The 27,072-nt window shown below is 39.8% G+C and overlaps 1 protein-coding gene across 4 annotated transcripts in view; it reads left to right on the top strand.

The window, feature by feature from the left end:
* kcnh2b (potassium voltage-gated channel, subfamily H (eag-related), member 2b) overlaps window positions 1-27,072 on the top strand; it is a 173,817-nt gene that overhangs the window by 84,307 nt on the left and 62,438 nt on the right. For 3 of the 4 annotated variants that reach the window (XR_009785947.1, XM_061758501.1, XM_061758502.1), the window contains exons 3-6: window positions 8,028-8,183; window positions 9,475-9,688; window positions 10,835-11,160; window positions 11,253-11,464. Coding sequence is in view for 3 of the 4 variants with exons in the window: in XM_061758501.1 (XP_061614485.1) it covers window positions 8,028-8,183; window positions 9,475-9,688; window positions 10,835-11,160; window positions 11,253-11,464 (908 nt within the window). In the remaining variant the exon portion in view is untranslated. Of the gene's footprint in view, window positions 1-6,576; window positions 6,688-8,027; window positions 8,184-9,474; window positions 9,689-10,834; window positions 11,161-11,252; window positions 11,465-27,072 lie in introns of those variants that run through there. The other variant, XM_061758503.1, reaches the window with a different exon arrangement.

Genomic DNA, 27,072 nt, shown 5'->3' with positions numbered 1-27,072 from the left:
TCTGCCAGGTGCTATGTTGGGTACACAATGGAACATATCAAGGGGATAAAGATACTTGCTGGCATTATGTATGAAGGCCTTTTCACTCACCGAGTCTCTTTAAATCAGGGTGTCAAATTCATTTTTGTCGCGGGCCGTAATGACTGTGAAACCACAAAAATGTTTAATCATCTCATCATATTATTACATAAACACAACAAATTGAAGGACAACTAGTTTTGGAGTCAGAGTATAAGGATAATGGGTTTGTTCCACTATTTTTGAAGTGAATCTAAAAGGTGTTTCTGTTCCATCCATTTTCAACACCGCTTATCCTGGTTGGTAACAAATAATGCTTGCAAAATCTCAGCATTGCTATTTATTAAATATGACAATTTAACATTTTTTGCTAAAGCTTTTAGCTGTAATCGTGGACATTGACGCAGATGATTTGCTTTTGCGGGCCACATCAACTGATGTGGTGGGCCAGATCTGGCCCCCGGGTCTTGAGTTTGACACCTGTGCTTTGAATAAAGAGTTTCTCAGTATGGATAATAACGTCCTTTTCAATAACTCCCAAGAAAATCCTGCTCGGATAGTGAATGTTTTGTGACATTTGTAAACAACTTCACATCATAGTTAAAGTGTCCTGTGTGGAGTTTGCATGTTCTCCCTCTGCTTGCGTGTTTTTTTTCCCTTCCCATCTTCCAAAAGCATGCACGTTAGGATTATTGGAGACTCCAATTTGTTCATAGGTGTGACTGTGAGTGCGAATGGTTTGTCTGTTGCCGATTGGCTGACGACCACCATCCCCAGTAAATGCCCAGTCAAGGTGTCAAAAGGAAAGAAATATTACAACCCAAAAAGTGTAATGAATCACAGACTACAGGTGCATGTTACAAGTTCCACAAAATTGAGCTTCTCTTAAAAGGCGTGGCGGACTTAATTTGTGGGGCTTTCCATGTGTGCAGCGCTGAACATTTCCTCTGTTAATAGCAGTGTATGTGACATGAGCCGTGTGGGTTGTTCTGATGTATGTGTTTGACACCACAGTTTTACTTGGTCGTCTTTCGTCGGAGCATGTAGACTGTGACTATTGATCCGTGTCGTCTCAGGGACTAAGGGGTTTGCTCCCTAGCTCAAACTGTAGAGTCACAGCCATGCAACACTGAAGTGTGTCGTTCGGAGCATTTTTTTTAAGGCTAGTCTTAGTCTGTTGCCCCACACGATTCGTAATGTACAGTACCAATGAAATGTGTGGAAACACGTTTTCATTAGCTTTAATAAGAAGGTTCTGTGTTTTAATTTAAAGCCACGATGGCCATTAAGAATAGAATGGTCAGAAGTTAGCACGGCCAAAAAAAAAATATATATACTAACTACTAGTACTACATTTTTAACCTGCTGTAAACCTTTGTCAGGATCCCATGCAAGTCTAGGATGTGTCATTTGTGCAAAAATGTGTGTTGTAGATCGAATATTTGAAGTGTCTGTAAGGGGGAAGTATGTGATTCAAGATCACCATGACAAGGCAGTAATCATTTGACTTTATTTGAGACATATGGTTGTGGTGTATATGTCAATGGTAAATTTGTGGTGAGAATTAAGGAATTATCGCTGTCAAGCACAAGAGTGAGAGTGAGAAATACAGCATTGTATGTTCCTTTTGGTTGTCAAAAAAGCCTACTAGAACATCTGAACTTTATCTGGGTTTAACGAGAGGCACTTTAAATGAGGGAAGGTGTGTGGTGCAGTGCACCTCTGCTTACCTTTTTTCTTTGGCACGATATCAACCTCACTGTTATGTAACAGTGGGGTGGAAGTGCAGAACATCCCTTTCGCATGCAGACACAGTTTCAGAAATGGAGTCACTTGGTTGCATAAATTCACACTTAGTGGGTGGGCAGCCACTCCAGATATTACACTTATTAGCAATTCTCATACAAGCCAGTATAGGTCTATTTTCCGTAATATGTTCCCTTTAAAGCAATCAGTACACTACATTGTAAGGAGGCTCAGACTTAATGACAGTCGACTCCAAAATCAAATCTCTGCCATCCACTAATTACTAAGTTAACTGAGAGGACATGGAAAGCCTCTCGCCCGAAGATGGCTGGGATAACCCTGATGAGGATAAGCGGTACAGAAAATGGATGGATGGATGGATGGATGGACATGGAAAGATGGGTTGATAATAGAGGGAACCACTTTGATTTATTTATTTTTTTCTTACTGTATGTACTTATTTTCTTGATTTTGTTATAAATCATTGACTAAACTGTTGATTGCTACAGTATGCTACAATATGTGCAGTACTGTTTTGCAGGAATATATTTCTTAGAAAACAGCACTTTATTTTGTTCTCAGCTGAAAGACAGTTTTTTTTTTTTTTTTTCTATGGGTATCTCTAATAACAACTGAATTCCACTTTCTCAAAGCATTTCACCAACACCCCTTTAAAAATTCACCTTGTTTTTGCCAAGGCAGTTGTCTACCTCAAGGTCCCCGCGGAGGCCTCGGTAAATACATCTAGTTGGCCCATCGTTTATTTAGGACGTTCGCTCTGGGAATCCCCCATCCGCCCCCTTACATCAATCTTACACAGTGTTCAACTGTATCACCATTACTTCTAATTTTCCACCAACTGGTTGCAAGATGAGGCATCCGCTGTGTCACATGAAAGTGAAATACACAACAATGTGCTCTAAATGGACTCTCAATGGGGCAATGCATTTACAATCCAACTTCCCAATTGGCCACGCAAACACACAGCACAGCATGTGGTTATTTGTCTCTATTAAAGGTGAGGGTGGCTGATGAATTGCTGTCAGGAATAGTTTGTGCTTGAATTTCTTCTCATCTTGAACAACAACAATCTAGAAAAAATGTGCTGTGCTTCAACTTGATTTCACCTGTGTGAATGTGTGTGTTTGTGTTACTTGGATTAATGTTATATCACTTATCAGAGGACAGCTGTTGGCCCCTATCTGAGGCACAAGTGGTTGTCAAAGTCCAATATTAATAGTCGATATGACATTTACTCAGTGAGGAGTCACACACACAGACGCATTCACGGACTTAATGTAGTTTTCCATTTGCTATTCCAGCGCTGTGCAACTCTCAGATCAACAGACTTTGCGTTCTGATGTAGCAAACTCAAACTGATAAATAATACTCAATGCAGGCCACTCGCCCAGGATGTTGTGTGTTCGTGTGTTTTTGTGTATCGGTGTCAAATCTTCACAATGTGTTGTGGTGCCCTGCCACCTAGTGGTGCAATAGTAATTATCCATACCGTGGTGAAAATTTGATTCATGTAAATTTGTATTGGGTGAATGAGTACCTTTTCACTTGATGTGACACAAGGAAGTGGTAAAAGACTGTAATATCTTGTGCTAAGATGTATTAATTCAACATAATCATTGTTTTTGCTGTTTTATATTTGTATTTTTCCTGACATTTAGGCAGCATGTTCCTTGTCCAAAATTATTCATAACCTTTTGCAATAGAGGCATATCCACAGTTCAAAATTTCTAATTGATGACAATACTCTCGTGTAGGTTATGATAGAAATTGGGATTGTTTAGTTTAAATTGTCCAATAAGATCCAACACATGAATAATTTTGAAAAATGACCAAAAATTTAAAAAAGGCACATATTCTATTATTCCAAGATATTTGTAAAACAACTTCTTTAATGCTTCTGCCTTTTACAGTCAGGAATCAACTCTATATACAATACAAAGCAATAAACCGCAATCTTTTTTATTAACTTATTTCTGGACGTACCACAATACATTTTCTGTTACCTACTTTGATTAGTGCATTATCATCTTTGTTAATGTTTTTTTTTATTTATTTATTTTTTTTTATTTAGTACTTGTGTCTTGTGTAATCTAATTACAATCTAAGGAGTCCATTAGTGTATAACCATGATCTATTGCAAATCACATTTTATTACAGATAAACATCAACTGTATTATCTTTTCCTTATTTTATGACTGACACATTTGAGCAATATGGAAAGTGTGGTTGTCAAATCAGTACGAGTGTTTTGGATTGGAGGTTCGGAGCAAGGATTCACTCTGTTCCCTTCTTTTTTTTACGCTTACGAATGATGTGTCAGAGGAATGAATGTCTGTGTCTCTTCGTTCCCTTTTGTCCCACAGTGTGTGAACGTGTGTTTGTGTGATATTGAGCAGAACAGCACAACAGGACACTAATGCCAGCTCTTCCTCAAATCCACTCTGCAATAACCATGAGATAAAGGCCTTTTGGTGCGCTGTATTTATCCCAAAAGACACAGCGGTACCAGTACTATGCATTTATTTTAGATGTCCCTTTATTGCTGCACACCATACTTGCAATGGTATAGATCTACCACCTTGGTTCGTCCGTTTTAGTTTAAAGAAACAAAGCATATGGTGTATATTTGAAACACGGTGTCAGACAGACACACACACACTCACAACCCAAATGTTCATTACTTTGAACTGATTACACTTTTCTGTATTAAATACATACACCTCAGACAGAATGTGAAACAGTTCTACCTAGTGGGAAACTGTCCCTAATGCAAGTATACAATAAAGAATTATGTATCCCTTTATTGTGTGTGTCAATTCAAACTCAACATTGTTTTATTACATTTTATGTTAGGGTAACACTCAAAGTTTCCAATGACTCTCTCTCTCTCTCTCTCTCTCTCTCTCTCTCTCTTTCTCTCTTTTTCTCTCTCTCTCTCTCTCTCGCTCTCTCTGTCAGCTACATGTGACAATTATAGTAGTTGTAATTATAGAGGAAAAAACATTGTCTGAAACAAAATAATAATTAATACATTAATTAATCAATCACTCAATAGACATCAATTAACACTACAATTTTTATTTGGAAATGTTTTTTTTTCTTTGTTTTTGGTTAATGATCCTCAATGACTATTTTTCATATACAATACACTACTTAATTACAATAATTCCGATTTCATAGAGTCTCTTTCTAACATGCATTTTCATTCACTGTTGTCTTATCTATGTTGTATACCATCACTAATTCGACGTACATCCAGACGTGGTATATTGACTGTGAGTAGAATGCTATAGATCCCAGCAATAGTATTTGATCATTCGCAGTCTAATAATGTGTCTAAAGTGACTCGTAATACAATGTTTCTCCCTCTATCCATCTTCTATTTCTCACATAATTGTGACCATATGCTCAGGAATTAGCATTGGTACTAAATAGACCTGCCTTAAACATTGATCCCAATTCCTTTGTCTTGTCTACTAATAATCCAACCACCAAAACAGAACAGATGGTCAGGTTTGAAGGTTTGTGATTTTGTTGGCTTTATAATTGAGGGCACATCATCGTATGATCACCAGATCAGTGGACCTCCATAAAAAGTTTGCCCTCTGCACTTTTTTTTTTTTTTTTTAATAAAAAATGTGTTTAGAGCGTTTTGATAATCTCCTCTGGCTTTTGTAAATCAGCCTCACTGAATCAGATTACCATCTGGTACACACTGAATTGGAATATATCCAAGGGGATTTTTTAGATGAAATGGCATTTGCCCTCTGAACCTCAAAGCTGACTTTATGTCCAGTTTTGTACGTATTACAAAATATTTACAAAATACTCCCCAAAGAAAACCATGTAAAATAATATGTTCCAGGTCAAATGGTCACCGTCATAAAACCTTTATTAATAGTATGGACAGTCACATATTGTCCTAATAAGTTAACCACTGATCAAAGTAAAATGTAAATGTATTCAAGTAAACTTCAATTTTATGTGACAAACGATTGTAACAGTACACCTCATAAATTTCCCTTGACATACCTTATTGTTACAAGTCTGTCAAATATGTGAATGAAAAATAATTAAACACACTTCCTTAAATCATTAGAGCACCACATGCAATACCACTTGTTAAGATGTGAACCTGCCTAAATGAAAGCCGCTTTAGCACATATTCAAAATCCATGAACTTGTATGCTTTTTGTCCTTGCTAGTAAGGGTCCAGTAGGCTCCTTGTAAGTAACACATGCCGATTAGTTCTGCCTAGTACGGAATTAAAATGAAACCTTTAGAAAGCTTCAAAAAAAAAAAAAAAAATACAGTATTTCTTTATTTTAGACAATTTGATCAGTGAGGCGCTGATAAAATCCCAGTCCCCAATGGGCAGGCAGCTGGGCAGGCAGGTAGGCAGCCAGGAAGAGTTTAAGCGTTTTTATACATAATAGTCTACTTTTGTGTGTATTGTGATTGACTCGGGGCAGGTGGCATTCAGGCTTTAGCGGATGGGTTGTCCAGTAACACCTTCTGCTATTAAAAAGGGACCAAAGACAACATCGCAGCTGTTAATGAATCCGGCCAGACATGAATCGAGATGGCCCAGAAGCTCATGAATGAATGTGAGCCTCTGCAAATACCTCTACATGAGCGCATACTGTAGGCGTGCACACAAACACATGTACACGCACACACTCTCTGTGAGATATAGCCAGATGGTGTAATCCTTTCGTTTTCTCCGTGTTTCATATTTCCCCCCTCCTTTGTGGGGATTATGCCGTCATCCAATCAGATTTCAGCCAGTTCCCCGGGCTATGATGCGATATGAATGACTGACATGCTCCTGCATTGGTTGTAAGGTTTTCATGTTGACAGAACCGCTTTTTGTGGAGTTGCTCGCTTAGCGTCACTAACCAGGTAAGAGACATGACCCATAGCAGGCAGATATGCATATACTGTATGTATTCCTTTTAGGGCAGGGGTGTGCTTGCTCACAATACATTCAGATATTAAACTGTAAAATGTTTGTGGGCAGCAAGAGAGAAGTGGTTAGCACGTCTACCTCTAAGTTGAGAGCTTCTGGGTTGGAATCTTGGCTCAGGCCTCTCGTCCCGAAAGATTTGTGCCCTGCAATTGACTAGACTCACTCATCCAAATTCAGCTGGCATAGGCTCCGTCCTGATCACCCAGGCGGTAGAAAATAGATAATCAATGTAAAGTTGAAATGTTTTGTGCCAGTCATTTTTTGCTCTCAAACCAAAAGGTTTTCATCCATCGATCCATCCATCCATTTTCTGAGCCGCTTCTCCTCACTAGGGTCGCGGGCGTGCTGGAGCCTATCCCAGCTGTCATCGGGCAGGAGGCGGGGTACACCCTGAACTGGTTGCCAGCCAATCGCAGGGCACATACAAACAAACAACCATTCGCACTCACAGTCATACCTACGGGCAATTTAGAGTCTCCAATTAATGCATGTTTTTGGGATGTGGGCGGAAACCGGAGTGCCCGGAGAAAACCCACGCAGGCACGGGGAGAACATGCAAACTCCACACAGGCGGGGACGGGGATTGAAGCCCGCACCTCAGCACTGTGAGGCTGACGGTCTAACCAGTCGTCCACCGTGCCGCCCAAAAGGTTTTCAGTCTAAAGCAAATATAAAGGAATCGGCATCACTACTGTTGTGTGTCATACATGTTGTTAATTTCCTGGGATTTAATTTGATGTTGTCAGGGTCTTAACTTGAAAGCCAGGTCCTGTATTTTGGCAGTGAGTATATTCAGGCCTACTGAACCTCCATAGTCCCAACCACTTATTGTTCTGCCCAATCCAATTTCACGCTAACTTGCGGCATAATTGTCCTCATATGGAAGTGTGTGCATTATGCACAGAGGAAAAGCCATTTAATTAGGATTGTCAGTCTTACGACATACCCAGGGCCGAAATTTGTTTTACAAGAGGCCGCAGCCGCCACACCGTTACAAAAACAATACAAAGAACAACAAAGACATAAAACACACATTCAAACACGCTCTTTGTTGTATGAAGCGGTTATAGATGAAAGAAAATTACATGTAAACATCATTGACTTTATTACTTAGGCACAGGTTACAATTAGGGAAGCTAAAGTAACAGCTCAAGATAATTCTGCTCGTTTGGCTACAAGGTGCCTGATTTTTAAAACCATGCACTTTTACTTTATAAGATATAAAAGCTTCCACTGATTGATTTCAGTGAGCATTATGTATGTGCCCCTGCAGGCCAGTGCTTCCTGTGTATGGTGGATGTGGTGCCCGTGAAGAACGAAGATGGCATGGTGATCATGTTCATCCTCAACTTCGAGGTCATGACTGAGGAGTCACTGCAAGACTGCAAACAGGAGCTCAACCACCGCCTTCCCACCTGGCTCGTCACTGGTAAGCTATTTGCTTGACTGTTGTTTGCACTATACTGAGGGGGCAGAGATAGATAACAAAATACAAACTTTAGTTGACAGTTAACTATAGCATCACATGTGTTTACTGTATTGCAATTGCATTACTTCATAGATTTCTCTTCTGTCGGTTAGCGTATTCTTTATAACTGTTTTTTTTTTTTTTTTTACTTTTTCACTTTTAATACAGTCTAACACAATCATTCTGGGTTGCTGGTTGATCTCCGATTTTTTCACATTTAGAATGTAGCCATAGGAAATAATGAAAACAGAAATAATCACACTAGCACCATCACTAAACCTTTAAGTGCACAGGCACGTAACATTTCACCATTCTTAACAGTCTTTCAAAAATACATTACCTCAGCTTTTATAACAAGTGACAAAGCATGATGACAGTCTGACCATCTTACTCACTCATTGACTGTGGAGTATGTACTTACCTTCACATCTCAATTATTTATCTTCTAATTACAGGAGTTGTTAAGACGGCTCCTTTTGGAGTTGTGTTGCAAAAAAAGCTGAAACATCCAAAGAAAAAGCAAAACACAGACACAGAATTAATTCTTTAATCCTCACTGAACTCCGGAGGTTCAGTGTTTTACGCCGATAAGCTATCTGTTTACCTAGCTAGAATGCTGTTCAAGTACTCCTAAAAGGCAAAAACCCAACTCAAAAAAAAAAATCATCAGATTTTTGCAGAACCCAAAGTCTCAGTTTGACATCCATAAATCTGTTCTCCGTTTTGTTTTTTGGATACTGCAACCTTGTGGTTTTTACCTCAATGAAGGGTGCAACTCTTATTTTTGTACCTTTCACAACTGCTGACAGTGGGAATGGAGTAAGCTGTGTATCTCATGCAACTGGAGCAAACTGTTCTGCTTGGTGGTAATGGCATCAGTGTAATCCACCTAGATCAGTGTTCCATTCATCCACACATACAACAGGTGGCCTGATATTTGCCAAGTAATATGATTTTTTTTTTGAATCCTGCTTTTTTTTTGTGTACTATAAAGTTTGACAGAATGTTTATTCTAAGCTGTCTCTGGACTCAGTGTTCTACAGGGATAACCTGAGGTAGCTGTGGGTCAATGTTAATATTTTTAATGAAGTCCTGTTCTGAACTTTGCAGTTAAATTGTAATCAATGTCACTGTCCCAAATTCCTCTGTGAAAGCCTTTACGGCTCAACATGATCACAATCTCCTCTCCATCATGCTCTGCTCTTCTTTCTGTTTTTTTCCCTAAACAAGTGGCTGCCTTCTTCTTCATCAGGTCGTCCAAGAGGTTTCAAGTTGCGCCTTCCCCTGCTGCGGTCCCTCTCCAACAGTAAAGTGTCTCTGAATGACGCGGAGTCTGGTCTGATCCCTATTGCGACGCCTTTGCCACTGCACCCAGTCGACCACTGTCACGAGTCCCTCGGCTTTGGGGAGTTCCTGCCCCTTTCCCCTTTACCGTCAGATCACACGGAGCAAATCAGTGAACGCAGGTAGATCGCAAAGATTTGTTTTCATGAAGACATGTGGAGGATGCACAGGGGTTACATTTATTTGAATAGTGTTTCCCTGCTATTCACATGGAATAGGGACCGAGCCTGCCAATAGCAAAAATCTGAGTAATTGACACCCCTCAAAATGTTTAATAATTGCCATTATAAGCCACAAGATGGCAGCCAAAAACTACTTTATTAGATAGTGCGATGGGCTGTCTTAGTGAAATTCCTATCCTTATTTTAACGTAGTTTATTGGCACCAATATGCCACAAGGTGGCACCAAATGAATACTTTTAGATTAGACCGTGTTTGGGCCTGAGCATAAAACAGTGAGTCGGTGAGTTTTCCAGCAAATAATGGAGAAGAGGTTCAAAAGGTTTGTGAATAGGCGAATCTGCAAATAGCATATCACACATATATGGAGAACATAATAATAATAATAATAATAATAAATAAATAAATAATAATGTATTCTAAAATATATTTATGCGTGAATAAAGGGACAATCTTTGCCATAAAAACCATTGGCATGCTTATATGTGGTAACGTGTATATTCCTACAGAAATAAAGGCCAGATCATTGACATAAAAAGCAATGATGTGCCCATTATGACATCACCTTAAAACAGACTGTCCAGTCACAATTGCTTTGTCATTCCTATTCTGCTCACAGTGCTCCAGGGGCTTGTAGATTTTTTTGGGGGAAACTAGTCGCTCTTATTTTCTGAAAAACCTCACCTATTTACTTTTTTTCTGCTACTAATCTAAAAGTTGTTTCGGCACCATTTTGTGGCATCTTGGTGCCAATGAACTATGTTAAAAGGAGGGGAGACGCTTCAGTGAGTCAGTCCATAGCCCTGTCAACCACAGTAGAAAGTAGTGCTCTGCTGCCATTTGTGGGATGTAAAGTTGAGTTAGGAATATTTTTGGGTGGGAGGGGGGCGTCAATTACTCCCGGGTATTTACTTTTTGTGGCATGTCCCTAAAATATAGCACGCTGTATACTGTTTATAGTCTTCTAGTGTGTCACCATTCAGACCAGCAGGATCTCTCAGAAACCAAATCCAATTTCTAAGGGGAGTTGGAATTTACAATGCATGATCAGCATCGTAGTTAAACATGTTGTTTTTCCTGTTTCCAAGGTCACCTCTACAAGGTTGGACAGAAGACCACGTGGAGGACCACCGCACATTACTGGACTCAGTGTCTCCTGTGCCCCCTCCTCTACCTCCTCACCACGTAATCCACCTTGTGGGACCCCTGACCCAGTCGTCCTCTTGCGTAGCACCCCACCATCGCCTCAACCTCAACCAGGACGCCTCCGGCTCTAACTGTTCGCTGTCACGAAGCCGCTCGCGGGAGAGCTTCCACAGCATGAGGCGTGCGTCCTCTGTCGACGAGATTGAGGCCATGAGGCCTGACTGGGACCGGAAAAACCGGAGAGCGAGTGTCCGACTGGGAAGCACTGGTGCGATACGGAGGGGGTTGCAAAACTAATGAAATTTTTATTTTCATGTACGCTATGATTTTAACCCCATTGTATACCCTGCGTGTTTCCAGGTGCAGTGAATAGTAAGTCCAACATACTGAACTCCACGTCAGACTCTGACCTCATGCGGTACCGTACCATCTCCAAAATTCCTCAGATCACCCTGAACTTTGTGGATTTCAAACCCGACCCCCTCATCGCCCTACCCACAGGGGAGATGGACATCATTGCGCCTTGTAAACTCATCGACCGTACGCACAATGTGACGGAGAAAGTTACTCAGGTAAGGGCTGAGTTTCTTTCTAGTGCGGAAGAGGTGCATGAACGATGTGGCGCTTGTGTCATTTGTTGTTGTTAAGGGGCTGCCTTGCCTTATGTTGCATTTGAAGAAGCTCCTCATTTCTCATTTCTCATTTATTTTTTAGATGAAATGTTTTTTAAACTGGCTGGGATTATACCTGGTTGCAATCTGTGGTGATGTTCACATTTATAAAAAAAAAAAAAAGAAAAAAAGGTGCTGAAATTTCCTTTAGGTCTGTGCTTTTTTGGGTGCAACATGATGGGTGTGTGTGTGGTCATTGGTGACTAAAGAAAGAAGGATAATTATTTCAAAAACGTGCTTGTGTTTCCTGGACTCACGTGGTGAATAAGCAGAGTGATAATAAACTCCTTTTAGACATTTGGTCTGTAGCAGGCCAAGCATTTGGCACCTGGGTCTTACCCGACTTAATCCACCAATTAATACCGCCACTATCATGTTCCAATTATAGAAAATGCAATATAACAGCTTGGAACTGTGACACGTACATCTAGAGCAGTTCACAATCAATAATTATCTGATAACAGGACAAAAAATGTCAGACTAATTAAATGAAATGCATCATGCTCGCCAGAGATGCTGATTATTAAATGTTTTAATAGGTGCAGGTTGCTACAGACGTGTTTTGCTTTTACAAGTTGAAGTTGGCAGTAACAAGTTTTGCTCTGACCGACCAAATCAGAGTCATGGATAAATGCTGGTGTCAGCCTGTGATGATGAATTTGAAGTCTGACTTTAACCAATCCGACCAGTCCTATTACTAGTAAAGTTTAAATTACATGGGCCAGCACTACTGATTCTGAAGGCCCTGGGCAGATTAGATTCACATGGCAGCACAAAGAGGCTGAAATTTGATTGGATATAAGTGAAAAAACATCCAGATGCAGTTGTGCAAGCAGTGCAGCCATTGAAGAGAATAGAATTATACTTTTGGGAATGAATTAATACAAACAAACAAATATTTGAATTTAGTTTTAAAATGTAGTTAAGCGCTTTTGGCCAGCAGAGAAGGCCTTGCTCACCCTAAATGCCTATTACATTTTTATTTTTTTTTGCTGTTGTTGTTTTATTATATATATTTTTAAACATGAATACCTATTGGTCTTGACTGTTTTTGGCTGACTTTTATGGAAATCTTGCATATTGATCATGTATTGTTTTGATACTGTGTGATGAGTTCTTTTAAAACAATGTAATCTGCAATGGCCCATATTTTCAGGATCAAAATATACTGCGCATACATTATCTTCTAGTCAAACCAAATGGAAGAGATTTCATTAGATAGTAACATTCGTCAACAACTGCTGTGTTTCAACCGTAAAAAAAAGGGGGGATTAAGTTATTTAATAATCAATTGCATCTAAGAGTCAATTATTTATTCCACTATTGCTAAATGCATTTATTGTGCCCATCTCATTGGCTTACTGTCACTGAATTCCCAGTTAGTGCAGGCATGATGGTACATGCTGCGTCTATGACTATGTATGCACTCCTTAGTGTATACCTAGAGAATAATTCAAATTGATATTTTTAGCAGTGTTGTTGTTGTTGTTTTATCTTTAGGGTTGAATAAAGTGACCTCATCTCCAAGCAGCTTTTAATGTTACTCAGGAAGAATTCTGCATGTACAACACACTATTCTTATATTAAAACTTATTTTTTTCTTGCAAAATTTGAACTTTTAACTATCAGTATCTATATGTATAGTCTTTCCACTGTGGCTTCAATACTTCATACCTCTTAAAGTACTCAAAAACCTTTATCTTTGGCTACCAATTAACCACTTCCTTATCTTTTTTGGGGTAAAGAAGTAGTTGATACTCATTTATATCATCCAGTTGCTTTATTGATTGCTATCGTTTTGCTGTTGATAACCACTGGCTGCTCTGGTTTCTATTTCAAGATCTCCAGTTGAATTACTTTCCGTTCATTTTGCTTTCCAGCCTTATAACCTTGAAGGAACTCATATAAGAGCAAGATAAATAAAGTCAAAGTAGTATTTAAGATTAAGTTAAGCCCTCCGTTAGGGCAGTAGCCTACAGAGAGTTACTAAAGGAATCGGAATGGTTTGATCCGATCATGCTCTTTTTTTCCCCTCTTGTTCTCAACAGACAATAATCCAGAGTTGATGATGTAACATAATAATGTAATCATGGTACAGTATGTGAGTTGCAGATGGCAAGGTCAAAACAAATCCCAAGTTGCTTTCTGTGTGTGCGCGCGCATGTTTGTGTGTGTGCACATGCATGAATGTGATTTAATCCATACAGTAGTTACTGTATGTTCCAGCACAAGGCTGTGTCTCCGAATGTTATTTCTAGACAGAATAGAAAAAGTTTCCAACTGCATATTATATATGATATGAATTGAATGTTTATATACTCTTTTTCGTTGTAATGAATGTTGTTGATCAATTTAAAATATGACTAATCTGAAAGAACACATGAAGATCTGAATGTTTAGCATGTATGAAATTTTAGACGTGCTACAAGTTTTAACCCTCATACGCATTGGTATGTGTACCATACTGTATGTCAGAAATAGCTTGCTTGTGATGTGCAGCTGTAATGTCATGTCTGGCCTGAAGATGGCAGCATCTCATAGAGAGGTTTAATGACAGGTTTTGGTATTCCCCATAGAGCTACAGTACATTGATGTTCCAGGCAAACAAGATTGAATAATTTAGATGCCCCATAAAACTCTAAAGGGAAGACTGACCCCTTTTTCAATTTTCTTGTGTTGACCAAGCTCTCCCATTTACATTGATTTGTTTTTGTTGACTCCATTGCTTCCCTGCACAAGCAAATGACCAGAAAGGTAAAATCTAATGGAAACAGTAAGGTGCTCGACTCACTTTAAATGCACACAATAAATGGGTGGAGTATTATGAAGGCATCTAAAAATGACAAGAATTTAATGATTAGTTCTTCATCTTCATCAAGTTCTAAAATGAACATTGCTGCCTACAAAGACCCTCATAGATGAGTTGCATTTATACTGTGATGCGTTGTTCGAGTATGGATTAGGAGCGAGAATACAATTTCATACTGATCTTAAAAATACCTTGTAATTGTTAAGAGGGTCATATCGGTGTATAATTCTTAGCTGTAATTGTTGTAGTAGTGAGTCTGACAGTAAACTTTCTTCTCACTTCATTCACATCAACCTCAATGTAGGTGATGTGAATGATGCATTATTCACCTCAGTGACGAATGATGGAAGGGCCCATTGTTCGAAGGGAATCATGGGAAAATCCCTTTTGCGTATTTCGGCAATGTCAGGCAATACGTACATCAAGAACTCACATTTTGTATGGTGAATCCTTTAAGACAACATCAACTATATAGTCAGTATACTGTACAGCCCACATACTCTTGCAACACTGATCTCATCCAATGGTCCTAGCAAAAACTGTCAATTTTTGATAAGGTGGACTTACTGTTATACCTATAAGTAGGATTTTGGTTTTATCACAGTTGCGTTGTAGAATCTTGGATGACAACCATGTTTTTTTTTTTTTTTTGTTTTTTTATCTATATATAGCACGTGCTGTGACATCATCAGAATTACATTAAGTGAAATATAGGTTATACATGCGGGCATTATGGCTTGATGAGCGGGCATTATGGGAAGGCTTTCATAAGCACAGGGGACTTCTCTGTGGAGAAGTCACCAGTAGTGCTTCTCATCCTTATGGAACATAAACTGTTTCAGAGTCATATAGTAATAGTGTTACAGGTATGGTAGGAATCTAATTGCGGCACAAAACGGGCATATTAAGTTGCTAATGATTTTTATTGTGGTTATTTGGATGAGGAAGATTGGTTTGGCATGAGACCAGAAGACTCAAACTTACAGTGCAGGGGTTCCGTCTCTGTGGAGTGAAAATTCTCACATGTTCTCTTAATGTAATGAATGCGAACCAAACTGACTTTAAAACCAGGGTACTTTCTGTACCCAACTGTGATTTTTGGCTCACTGTTACGACCCTACTGACAGACGCAAATACATGCAGTTGCAGATAGAAATACTCAAAATCCGACATTTAAAAGGTGTGTCATCGTAGAGACATTTCAGATCGCAACAAATATTTAAGAAAGCACTTTTACTGTATCTCTGAGGAAATTTTTTTTTTTCTGAGGAAAAGGCTGCAGAGCCTGACACCTCATCACTATGTGTTCACATTTAAATGCACAAGCCAACTGTAAGAAAAATGCAGAATACTTCTTCTCTGAACATGTCAACCAGCAGCAGGGAAAAACTCTAAACATGGAAGCTGCAACACATATTTTTCTTTTAGCAGTGCCACATGTTTTTGTTTTAAGACTGGACTCAGCATTAGACTTGTTATGGTGAGCTATACACCTCTGGCAACATCTCGGCAAAGCACTATGTTCGTGAAGTAGGGCAGAAATTAATGAAAACATGGGCTTTTCATCTCCACAATGAAAACCGCTCTCAGTCTACCTGGAGGTAAATAACTTCATTTATTCTGTTTAGAGCTGTGGATCAGACAGACAAGACTGTGTGTTGGTTTGATTTCACCCCCGAGTTACCAGTACCTCTTTATATATGCATGCATTGTGTGGAATAAAGAAAGCACGGTTCTCATAATGGGAATCATATTACGAGCAGGCTGCTATGTTATGTACTTGAATGCCCTTGTCCCCTTTAACTTTATTTTTCTCGCTTGGAGTGCTTTTGTCCACATGTCACTATTATAATATTTAGCTAACAAAATCCTTACCTACTCTGGCACCAGTGCCAAGGTCTCTCAGCTAAATGGGCTGGAATGGAGTCTAGGAGCATGTGGCACACTTAACCTGCAGGACTGTAATTTAGCTGCCCGTTCTGTGGCTCTGCCTCAATAACTCAGACTGATTGAGTGTTTTCCCCATGTGAGTTCAATGACCCACAAAGTAGAAAAGCATCTTGTCAGTGTCTTGATGCTATGCATATATCCACCATATCTACTCTTTATACAGTAAATCCACTTGGGCAAATTACATGTTTTGAATAGATCCAATCACCATTCTTTTGTGTATTTCTCAGTCCGGTCACACAGGTGTGCTTGCTCCGATGATATTAACTGTTATTCCTATTGATGATGGATACAATTATAAGCATTACTGATTTAAAAAAAAGATGCAAACACAATGCCAGTGTAATACTGTTGTTTCAGTATGTGCATTTTGTGTGCCAAGTCTTTGATTTCAAGATATTTAATGTTTGGACTTAGTACTCTTATGTCCATACATCCATCAAGCATCTAAGTACAGTATGTCTGGTGTTATTATTTAATATATCTAAAATAGATTAGCAAACCTTTTGAATCAATATGCTGTATATTTGAGTATATGACTCAGCAAAAAGGGAGGTCATGTGTTCTGAGAACTGTTTTAATTATTAGTGGAAAAGATCCAAAAGGATTCAAAAACCTGGATGAGTGACTAACCGAGTGTTTGATAAGGTGCTGTCGCAGTGTCTCCATCAGGTATTCGAAGATGTGACACCTGATAGGGCTACACTGATTTACGTTAATTCGTTTTCCCTTGAATGGCTGTTAAAATGGTACTTCATCATTTTCTAAGGAAAAAAATGGTTTCCTTGTATTAGGTCAACTAAGGTCCCACAAATGTGTTAAACGTTTTATGTTACATCCATCCATTTTCTCTACCGCATGCCCCAATTCGGTTCAACCAAAACCAGCTGACTTCAGGCGAAAGGTAGAGTATACCCTGGACTGGTCACCAGCCAATTGGAGGGCCTACAGTATATAGACAAAACAACCATTTACTCCGATCAACCGTGTAGAGTCTTCATTGAATTTAGCACACGTTTTTTGAATGTGGGAGGAAGTTAGAGAAAACTTACGCAACCTCAAGTAGGAGAGGCAAACTCTACATAGAAATTAGAGCCCGACTCTGCCTCGACTCTGAGGCAGACATGGTAACCACTTGGAGGCTCCAGTCTATCATTAATATTTCACTCCAACAGCATATTCACGAGAGGAACATCTTCACTACAAGATACACTGTATCACAGGAGCCTTTGAGACAGAATAATCAATCTAGTGACACAAACTGCCTGTGACTCAGATATCTCACTTTACACTTTCCTTCAGGTGAAAAGGATTATTATGCTAATCTGACTAAATTGAAACAAATACATTTCTCAAGATCTTCCATCTGCCATAGCACATTTGAAGTCTGTATACAAATTGATAGACAGGGTACCCTGCTGTCATGCGAACAAGTCATGACAAAAAGGGAAAAAAAATGTGGCAGTTGTGGAACATTGTCCGAAATAACTTTGCAAACAGTCTCTGCTGTTCAACTCAAGCAGCTAATCTATACCTAACTAATCTGTTTCCCTTCCTGCCTCCCTAAAACAGCATTAAGCAGACATTGATTTTGCCATTTGTAACGCTCTACATACTGTAACTTTAGTTGTTCTAAAGTAAATTCGGACACGGTCTGTGAAAGAACATGATGACACTGTCCCACGGGGCAATCACAATTGATTTGAGATGAAATGGAAAATGTTCCATCATTAACACGTGTGGGGTATTACTTCTAAATTACGAACGCTGTGGCTTGACTTCAAGGTTGCATGGATTTAGCTGCGCATGTGAAACTTTAAGAGTTTGACATCCACCTCTAGTTGAGCGACCAGATCAAAAATGTTTGCGCTCGTATTGTACTGACTGACTGAAAGGCTCATTCCAGGCATTACAGTTCCACTGGTTTTCGAGGGACTGTAGCAGTAATGGGTGTTTCAAAATAGGGACACTAGTTTCAATAGCTGTAACAGAAAAAAGGGTTTTTAAATAAAATGAATGTAAAAATGCTCGAGTTAAAAATAAAATATTCAAGGTACTCATAAAACCTAATAGCATTTTGTTCACTGATGCCACTCTATACAACAAGCCCGCATATTCACAGTTCACATTCACAAATTTGCCTATTCATTGATTTTTCATGGAGAATGTATCCTCTGTTGATCACTGAAAAACTGTATGGTATATAATATACAGGTAGAAATATTGCTTTGCCGCCATCTGGTGGCTTCTTGTTGCAAAGCAACTATGTTGAACTGAGGGAAGGAGCTTCTTTTAGTCTGGCCGAAGCCTTGCATAAGAGATAAAAAGTGTTTGGCTGCTATTTTGTGGCATCTAGTGGCAATTACAAACCTTTTTCGGTGGGTGTCAATTACTCTTGAATTTTCATTATTCGTAGCAGGGCTCGGTCACACAAGGACATCAAGCCTGTTAGCAATCATTCACCATTCTGTCCATTTTCTTCAGTTTCCTCTTCCTATTTCTATGGCGTATGTTCTTCTTTCTTTCTTCTTTTTTTTTTTGTAAAACTACACCTGTTATCCCTGAGCACATCCCCATTATCCCCCTTCCCCACATCCCTCTGCACTGTTGCACTGTGTGACCCATTTCCTTTGCCCTGGCTCCATTAATCACGGGGCTCCTCATCATAACAGGTAATTGAATCAGAGAGTGAGCAAAGTTTTATAAAAACACAACCACTGATTATTGGCCATTTCTGTTGATTTCATATAAATGTGTACTGCTTTTTATGCTGGATTTACACTGCAGATCCAAGTGCCCAGTTCCAACTTAATACCTAAATCTGATTATTTTGATTACTTTTTTGTCCTGTTCGGCTGTTAGGTCAAGCAGAAAGGAGGATCTGTATCCCTTTTATGCTGGAACAGTTTTACTGTGTCACAGTGGACTTTTTTCAAGCTGCCATTATGGTTTCTTTGTATTTTATTGGATATTTATTGAAAATTACAGTCGTTCAGTCGAACAGAACAAAGTTTTTAAAGGGGAGTGACAGAAAAAACTAAAAGGAGAGAGTGAAAAGCTAACTAAATAATGTAGGAAAAGAAGACAACAAAAGACAAAGCACTAGCTATAAACAAGATAACAAAAGTAAAGCATTATATACCTAATACAATGACACATTGGATTTGTGTGTTGTATGGGTCAGTAGTGCTACATCCTGTAAGGGAAATACTGGTCAATATAGGACAGGACAGGGACAGGAGGGCAAGCATGCAGGACAGGGGTTGTGGACCCGGCTGTACAACTGAAGTGTGATGGGAGTGGCTATGTGAATTATAAACATTTGTTGGACCAGAGTGTAAATGAGGCGATACCAAAGAAATTCGCATCAATAAGTTATTTGTCGCAATGAGTGAGTGGCCCCACACCCAGCAAGTAAGTCCCCAGAGCTGTGTGTCTGCGGACACATGCAAGTGAATTGACACCGTTTCGGATGCACAATAACCATCATAAGTGTCCTGTAATTGCTGTGCTTCCACCGCGGGGGTTGAGGGCCCCACACCACCCAAACGAGAGGCCCAAGAATCCACCCAAGAGCGACGCGATGGACTGGACACCTCCCACCGAGGGACCCAGGGTGCTCCACCGGCACCGCCAAGGCGCCCCGAAAATCAGCCACTCAGAGGAGGTTGCAGGGAGAACTTACATTTTATCACTGAGGAAATTTGAGGTGAACCAGGAATTTAATTTGGACAGGCATGAGGTGAGAGAGGAGAGTGGTAATGATATATTTGGTTTGCAGGAAAGGTAGCGCTGGGTCTCATCCGCAAAACAATGAAAGTGAGTGTTGAATTTACGGAAAATAAAACTGAGGGGGAGGAGGTAGATGATGATGAACAGGGGCCCCAGGACACAGCCTTGGGACACACCTTTACTGGGGAGGGGTCAAATGAAAAGGACTCATAATAGTGCATCACAAATATTTTTATTTTTCAACATTCACCTAGGTTGCCGAATATCCATCCATCCATTTTGTATCACATTGTCCTCATTAGGGGCATGGGTGAGCTGCAGGCTATTCCAGCTGACTTTTGGGTGAGGGGCACATTACACCATGGACTGGTAGGCTCCTGCATGTGCAGAGAGCTTATTAGAATTTCTGAAAAGAACAGTCATGCGTTCTCAATTTAAGTTACCTGAGGTGCACCCCGTTGTTATGTCGTACAATCATTCCCCAGAGGTTCAATGGTTGCAGCAAGATCAGGTACAGTAATTGAGCCAGTCAGGCACCCACCTCGGACCAATCCATCATGCAGACAGCGAGGGGGAGGGCGGGCCAGTGAAGCCGGCTCATCTCAAAAGGTAGTGGAGTGAACCAAGTCCAGAACCATAGTGCTCCATCTCTGACACACAAGCATACACATATGCACCCTGTTTTGTTGATCCCCACAGCTAGCATTATTGCTATTACTTTGTGATGTTGTGCACTACATCAGTAGATTTGTTATTCTGCAGTTCGCTTTGATAATTATAAGCCTGTCAGGGCATTTTGAAACTTATTTTGTCACATGCAATGGGGCGCCATGGCTCGAATGGTGAAGAGGTCCTCTCTCAACCTGTAACAAAGTTGTTGGTACCCTTCTGTTAATGAAATAAAATCCACAGTTGTCACAGAAATAACTTGAACCTGACAAAATTAGTAATGAATACAAATTGAATGCCAAGAGACAGAGACTTTTGCTTGAAAGTTGCACTTACAAAGCATTTTGGCATACCAATTATCCTCAGTGATGTCACACATTTGCACAAGCAAACACATGCAGCGTGCTTACAAGCAACTGGATGTGAACTTTCTAAGTCACCCATAAGGTCAACACTTAGTGTGAATCAATAGCTGACTCAATGTGTTATATCTGTCACGCACATGCACACACAAACAAACAGACACCCAGCCACACACATCACGAATTGTGATTAGCTTTAACAGCACGGCAGGCCCTCCGGAGAATACAAAACCTCTCCAGAGATCAGTGCGGTGGTGGCTCCTTGTCGTTTGACAGGCTCTGGAAGTAGATGCTGCCATTTAAACCCAGTCATTATCTAGGACCCTTGTTCAGACCTTGAACCCGTCAGAAATATCAGGGTAAATATCAGCCAAGCTGTATTGCAGCTTCACATTTTTAAGCAAAGCAATAGCTGTACAATACAATACCCAGAGGGAGTGGAATGTTACTAGTTTGTTGCATGTTTTACCCACTGAGTCAATGGGTTTCACTATGTTGACTTTATTCGTTGACTGCATGTGAACTGAAAAATAATCCCCTAATACAGCTAAGCGACTGAAAAATAAGTCCTTGATAAAGTTAAGACTCCTAATTCTGAGGTGCCCTTGAATAATCTTTTCAAATAGAAGGAAGTATAGTCAACATACTTAATACTTCAATGACACTGTCACAGCAGTATATAATGTGTCTGTATGTTACTGTTGTAGCGAAAGAAGTGCATCATATACTGAGGGGTGTATCAAATACTGTGGCCCTTTCATGTAGCTGGGCGAGTCAAACCTAGAACTTCTGACTGTGACCCATATGTGCTAGCGACATGCCACTGTGTGGAATAAAAAAAAAAAGTCAGTCCCGGAGTCATAGTGACATCTTCATAAAACCATCGTGTTAGTCCATAGTATAAGTACGGTACCACTGCAAGTTGTTACAGTAATTTGGAAAATAGCCATATTTCTCCTGTACATTTTGGTTGAGAGTCTGCTGTATTCTGAACAGTTTCCACAGTAGTTTTTTCATTCCTGCAATACACCACCAGACTCGCAATAATATATATTTTTATTCAATTATCAAAATTGAACATTATTATTTTTGTGTGTTCTCATATTAGTTTGGCCAGGAGATGTGAGCATGTGTGTATGGGGATTCTCCATTGTCTGCCTATTGGCTTGTGTGTGGACCATCTGCATGAACAGCTTGCACTGTGATGCTCACAAGACTCAAGATTTCTGGTTCATCTGTGTGCTCACAAATTACAGTGCACATAAATCCCCAAATACCTGTGCACATGTACAGGTTGATAAATGGAGAATTCACCAGTACATGGAAATGTACACAGAAAAAACATATAATGTAGCGACTACATAAAACCAGGCCTCCTTGTATACAGTACAAGGAGGCCTGTACTGTCCTGTTCCTATTTAGGTTAGCTCTTTTCTTGACAAGAGAAATGCTTAGCACGCCACTTTCCAATCCAGGAAAATGACCAAGGCATGCAGGAATACCATAGAGATTTGTTTCTCATCTGTGTTGTCCTACTACTGTCCCACCAGTATGTTCTTATTTAGCATCCGAATGCATGGTAGAATCCCATCATAATGTGCGTGTCCTGTCATGAGTTGCAGCATGGGCTCATAAGAGTTGAGATTCTTGGCAAAACACCTGCTGTGGTAAACTAATTTCCCCAAAAGTTAAACATAGTGGGAGGCTTTTCTCTGCAGTTGGCTCTCGATTATACTCAATTTCCCGTGTGGCTTTCTCACTTGGCCTGTCCACCTTAATTTCTCAATGTCATTTAATTTGCTTGTGCCCTTTAGTTTCGTTACTTCATGCATTTGTGGTTTTTATTAGACCGTCTTGAAAGGGGGGAGAGAATACAGAGTTCTGGGAAGGATTTGCAGTTTTAGGTGTAGATGACCTACCTTGAAATGAGCTAGAAGGCCAAGCGGAGAAACAGACAGAACTTTTAAAGAAAAGGAAAAAAACCACATGGACCAAAGTACAGTTCAGCTCGGGGACATGTCTCCAGGGTGATCTCGGGACTTTGACACAATGGCTTATTGCCGCCCTGATGTTTACCACAAAGATTTGGGATTACGGCGCTGGAGTCACTTTTGTTTTAAGACAGAGTTGCAGAAAGGGTATTCTTTGTGCACCTCATGTGACTTGCCCTGAGCCAGTTAGGCCAACATTTAATCCTCCCATCGTCCCATCCTGATATTACAAAAGTTGGAATTTGCATTGCCAAGAAACACTGCTAAAGGGGATTTTAATTGACTCCAAATAAAACAATAGTTCATTGTTTGTTTGTCTCCCTCATAATAGCTTCTCACACTGGTGGGGTCTGATATAAGGTTAAGCATTTAGGACAGCAACAACATAAACTCTAAAACAAAGTCATTAATATTATACATTGCTGCAAAGAGTTTAAAGAGCATTTAATATTTGGTAAATTTGCACTTTAGAGACTATGGGCCTGGTTTACGAAGATCGCAAAGAGCGGGAGTTTCGGATTAAGATGTTGCGAAACGGGCAGTTCTGTCATCTATAATCCCATGTGAAATTTTTAATATGGGACAAGTATATGTACATCCTGATATTCATATTGTTCCACCTCACTATTCTGTACAAAGTCAGTAGAAATTGAAATATAGACGGTTAACAATGTTATGGAGAGTAGCCTTTTGAGTTTGATTTGTCTGTTAAAATGAACTTTGTAAATCCTATTTATGGGCCACATCGGAACGCGAGACGTTAAATTAATTAAAGATGACATTTTCCATAGGTGTGGATATAGTATAGTATAGTAGTATAGTATAAATGGAAGTCAGCTGGAATACGCTTCTGTTCGCCTGTGACCCTGAACACGACCATCAAGCAGTAGAAAATGAATTGATGAATCATATGTTCATCTCAGTAAAACATGCATCCCTCATCTCTCAGTCCAAAATATGTGGAACAAATCTTTCTTTTCAAGTGATGACTTAAGAAGTTAAATTAAATGCATACGTAATGCATTGTGACTTTGTAACTACAAATGTAATTAATTTACGGAAATAATTTATAACAATTCTGTTGTGTAGGGCTGTTTCTTCACAAATTCAAAGGTTGACATCAGTGGGGATCTCACACACTCCGTTGGTGGGAACACCTAAATAATTGGTTGAAAAATCATCTCTGGTTTTGGCCCTGCTCAGTTTCTCTGTTAGACAGAAGGGGTCCAACTCTCTCATACACACCCCATAGACTTAAAGCTGGCACGTTCTGGACTGTATACATATTGCTGCCAGTCATCTTCTCTGCAGAGTAAATGATCTGCTCCACTTTGCCCTTGTCCTTGGCACGAGCTGCAGAGAGAAAGATGGTGATGGAGGTGAGGATTGGCTTCATTGTGGTTGTTTCAAAGTGCACTTTTATCACAATTGCCAGGCCAAGCTTCCTCAACTGCAGCATGGTACATCCTCTGGGATGCCTGGGGAACCATAGGGGATGGGCCAGACTGTGCTCTTATTGAGGCTACAGGAGTAGCATTAAGGGTCATTAAACAGTGGTATATACAGTTATTTCACTGACCTGTCACTGACCACCATTATATTATTTAAACTCAAAAATGTGGAAGAAGTCACTTTTCCAAGTATTATAATGTACAGAGAGGCGAGAAACATTAAGTAGGATCAGGGAAATTCAAGTTGACATTCAAAAAGTTATTTCATGACAACAGCATAAAATAAAATTGCTGAGCCACCATCAATGGTGATCACTGTAACCTCCTAAAATAGGTATTGCAGTGACAACAAATGGACAGTTTTAAGACGATTTGGCATGTTTAATCCAGTCTCTCTCTTTATATATGCTTAAGTGCACACATTACTCAAAGGTCATACAGGGGTTCAAATACAAGTCCTGTCTCTCTATATATACACACACACACACAATTAAATGCACACTTTACGCAAAGGTCACACATGTCCTGCAAGTAGTTTTAATATTGCACTATGTTCCAAAATTAATGGAACATTGTGGCCCATTCATTCATTTTTGCTGCAGACTGAAAACATTGTTTGTTGAGTGGAAGTGAAAAAAGCGTACATTTTAACCATAACAAAATATGTGACGTTTCTAATTTGTTCTTGCTATTCTCAGCGCTATAGTGTGTATAGCAATGTTGTTGACACCAGACAGTGGGGAAATACTATTACAGATGAGGGATTGCAGTGTTTATTAGCATACTGTAATAATGTCCCATGAGACTGCTTACATACATTTTTTGTTGACTCAGCCATGACAGGGTGGGAGGGTCATTGCAGGGGAAGGGCAAGCTATTTGTTGAGAATGTTTGTAATATCAGCACTTTTAAAACAAAATGTTTTACCATCATCAAGTGTGTCAAAAGTGACTCAAAAGGGAACTGTGATGGTTTGAGCTTGACATAGTGCTTTTTAGAGTCCTGTCATCGCTTTTTGTTCATGGTTACGCACACATAGTGTGTGGAGTAGGATGTCCCTTACAAGGTAAGGGGAGACAAACATTCACTTCAAATCAAGTGTTTTCCAGGAAAAAGCTTTTAGTCACCAGCTTTTAGTTGCCAGTGAATTCCACCTGAGGCATTTTACAGTATGACATTCAACCTTGAAAGCAAGCCTTTCTTCTTTTTAATCAAACTAATGTGAAAAGACATTTATGGTGTATGGTGTATTCTTTGTCTTAAAATGCCAATAACATAAAAAAAACAACAACAAAAAACAACGTGCAATGTCATGTATTTAAGTTTCCGATGTAGCTATTGCAGCACGGTTAACTGGTTAGAGCGTCAGCCACACAGTTCTGAGGACCGGGGTTCAATCCCCGGCCCCGCCTGTGCGGAGTTTGCATGTTCTCCCCGTGCCTGCGTGGGTTTTCTCCGGGCACTCCGGTTTCCTCCCACATCCCAAAAACATGCATGCTAGGTTAATTGAAAACTCTAAATGGTCCGTAGGTGTGAATGTGAGTGCGAATGGTTGTTTGTTTGTGTGTGCCCTGCGATTGGCTGGCAACCAGTTCAGGGTGTACCCCGCCTCCTGCCCGATGATAGCTGGGATAGGCTCCAGCACGCCCGCGACCCTGGTGAGGAGAAGCGGCTCAGAAAATGGATGGATGGATGGATTAAGTTTAACCCTTTACATCACTTTATATAATGGTAACACGAAACCACTGATCGCTGAGTCTAAAAATGTTTATCCATCAGATTGATTAATTGAGCCCAACTAAAAATCAACCGATATGAAGGACAACAGCGACATGCATGTCATCATTTCACAACCAATAATAAATAATAAATTAATTAATGTCACTCAGTACTTAGTAAAACAATGTGTAATACCTTTATTGCAAACAACTCTTTATCCTTATTTCTGGACTTGCTGCACCTTAGGCAGCCATTACCAGGTGATCAGCAACTTTCACCACTGCTAATAGTGATCTGCAAATTGCTCTGCGTCATCTTAAGAAGTTTACCACCTTGCTGTCTCTGGCATCAACCCCAAAATTAGCCTCTACTGGAATCTTCCATTAGGCTGCTGTTTGCTTTCAAGCCGGCTGACTATCAGCTGGTGGCCATGATTGTTGCCTTAGAAGGAGTAGTGTGTTAGCAGCGTTACATAAGGGAGAGCACAAAAATATGTGGATAGGCGTAGAAAAGTGCCCTTTTGAGCAAATAGTTTTCATTTGGTTCTAGAGAAAAAAATCACAAATGGTACATTTGTAAATTGGCATGCTTTTACAGTAAATGTTTTGTTGTTTTGAAAACATGTCCATTTACTGCACTGAGCCTTTAGTACAAAAGAAAGCAACTATTTTATTCCATTACTGTCGCTGCAAGGAGCAACACTTTGAGTGCCCTGTGGTACTTTTTAAAGACCGCCACAGTTTAAAAGAGCAAATCCTTCACAGCCTCAGTAACTCTATGGGGGTTTCACTATTCCTTCACTGTTCACACCTATTTGTTCCCTCTT

The sequence above is a fragment of the Phyllopteryx taeniolatus genome, chromosome 20 (assembly GCF_024500385.1).
Source record: "Phyllopteryx taeniolatus isolate TA_2022b chromosome 20, UOR_Ptae_1.2, whole genome shotgun sequence".
NCBI classification, from domain to species: domain Eukaryota; kingdom Metazoa; phylum Chordata; class Actinopteri; order Syngnathiformes; family Syngnathidae; genus Phyllopteryx; species Phyllopteryx taeniolatus.
Note: the sequence above shows the minus strand (reverse complement) of the source record. Positions and strands in the feature narration are given on the sequence as shown.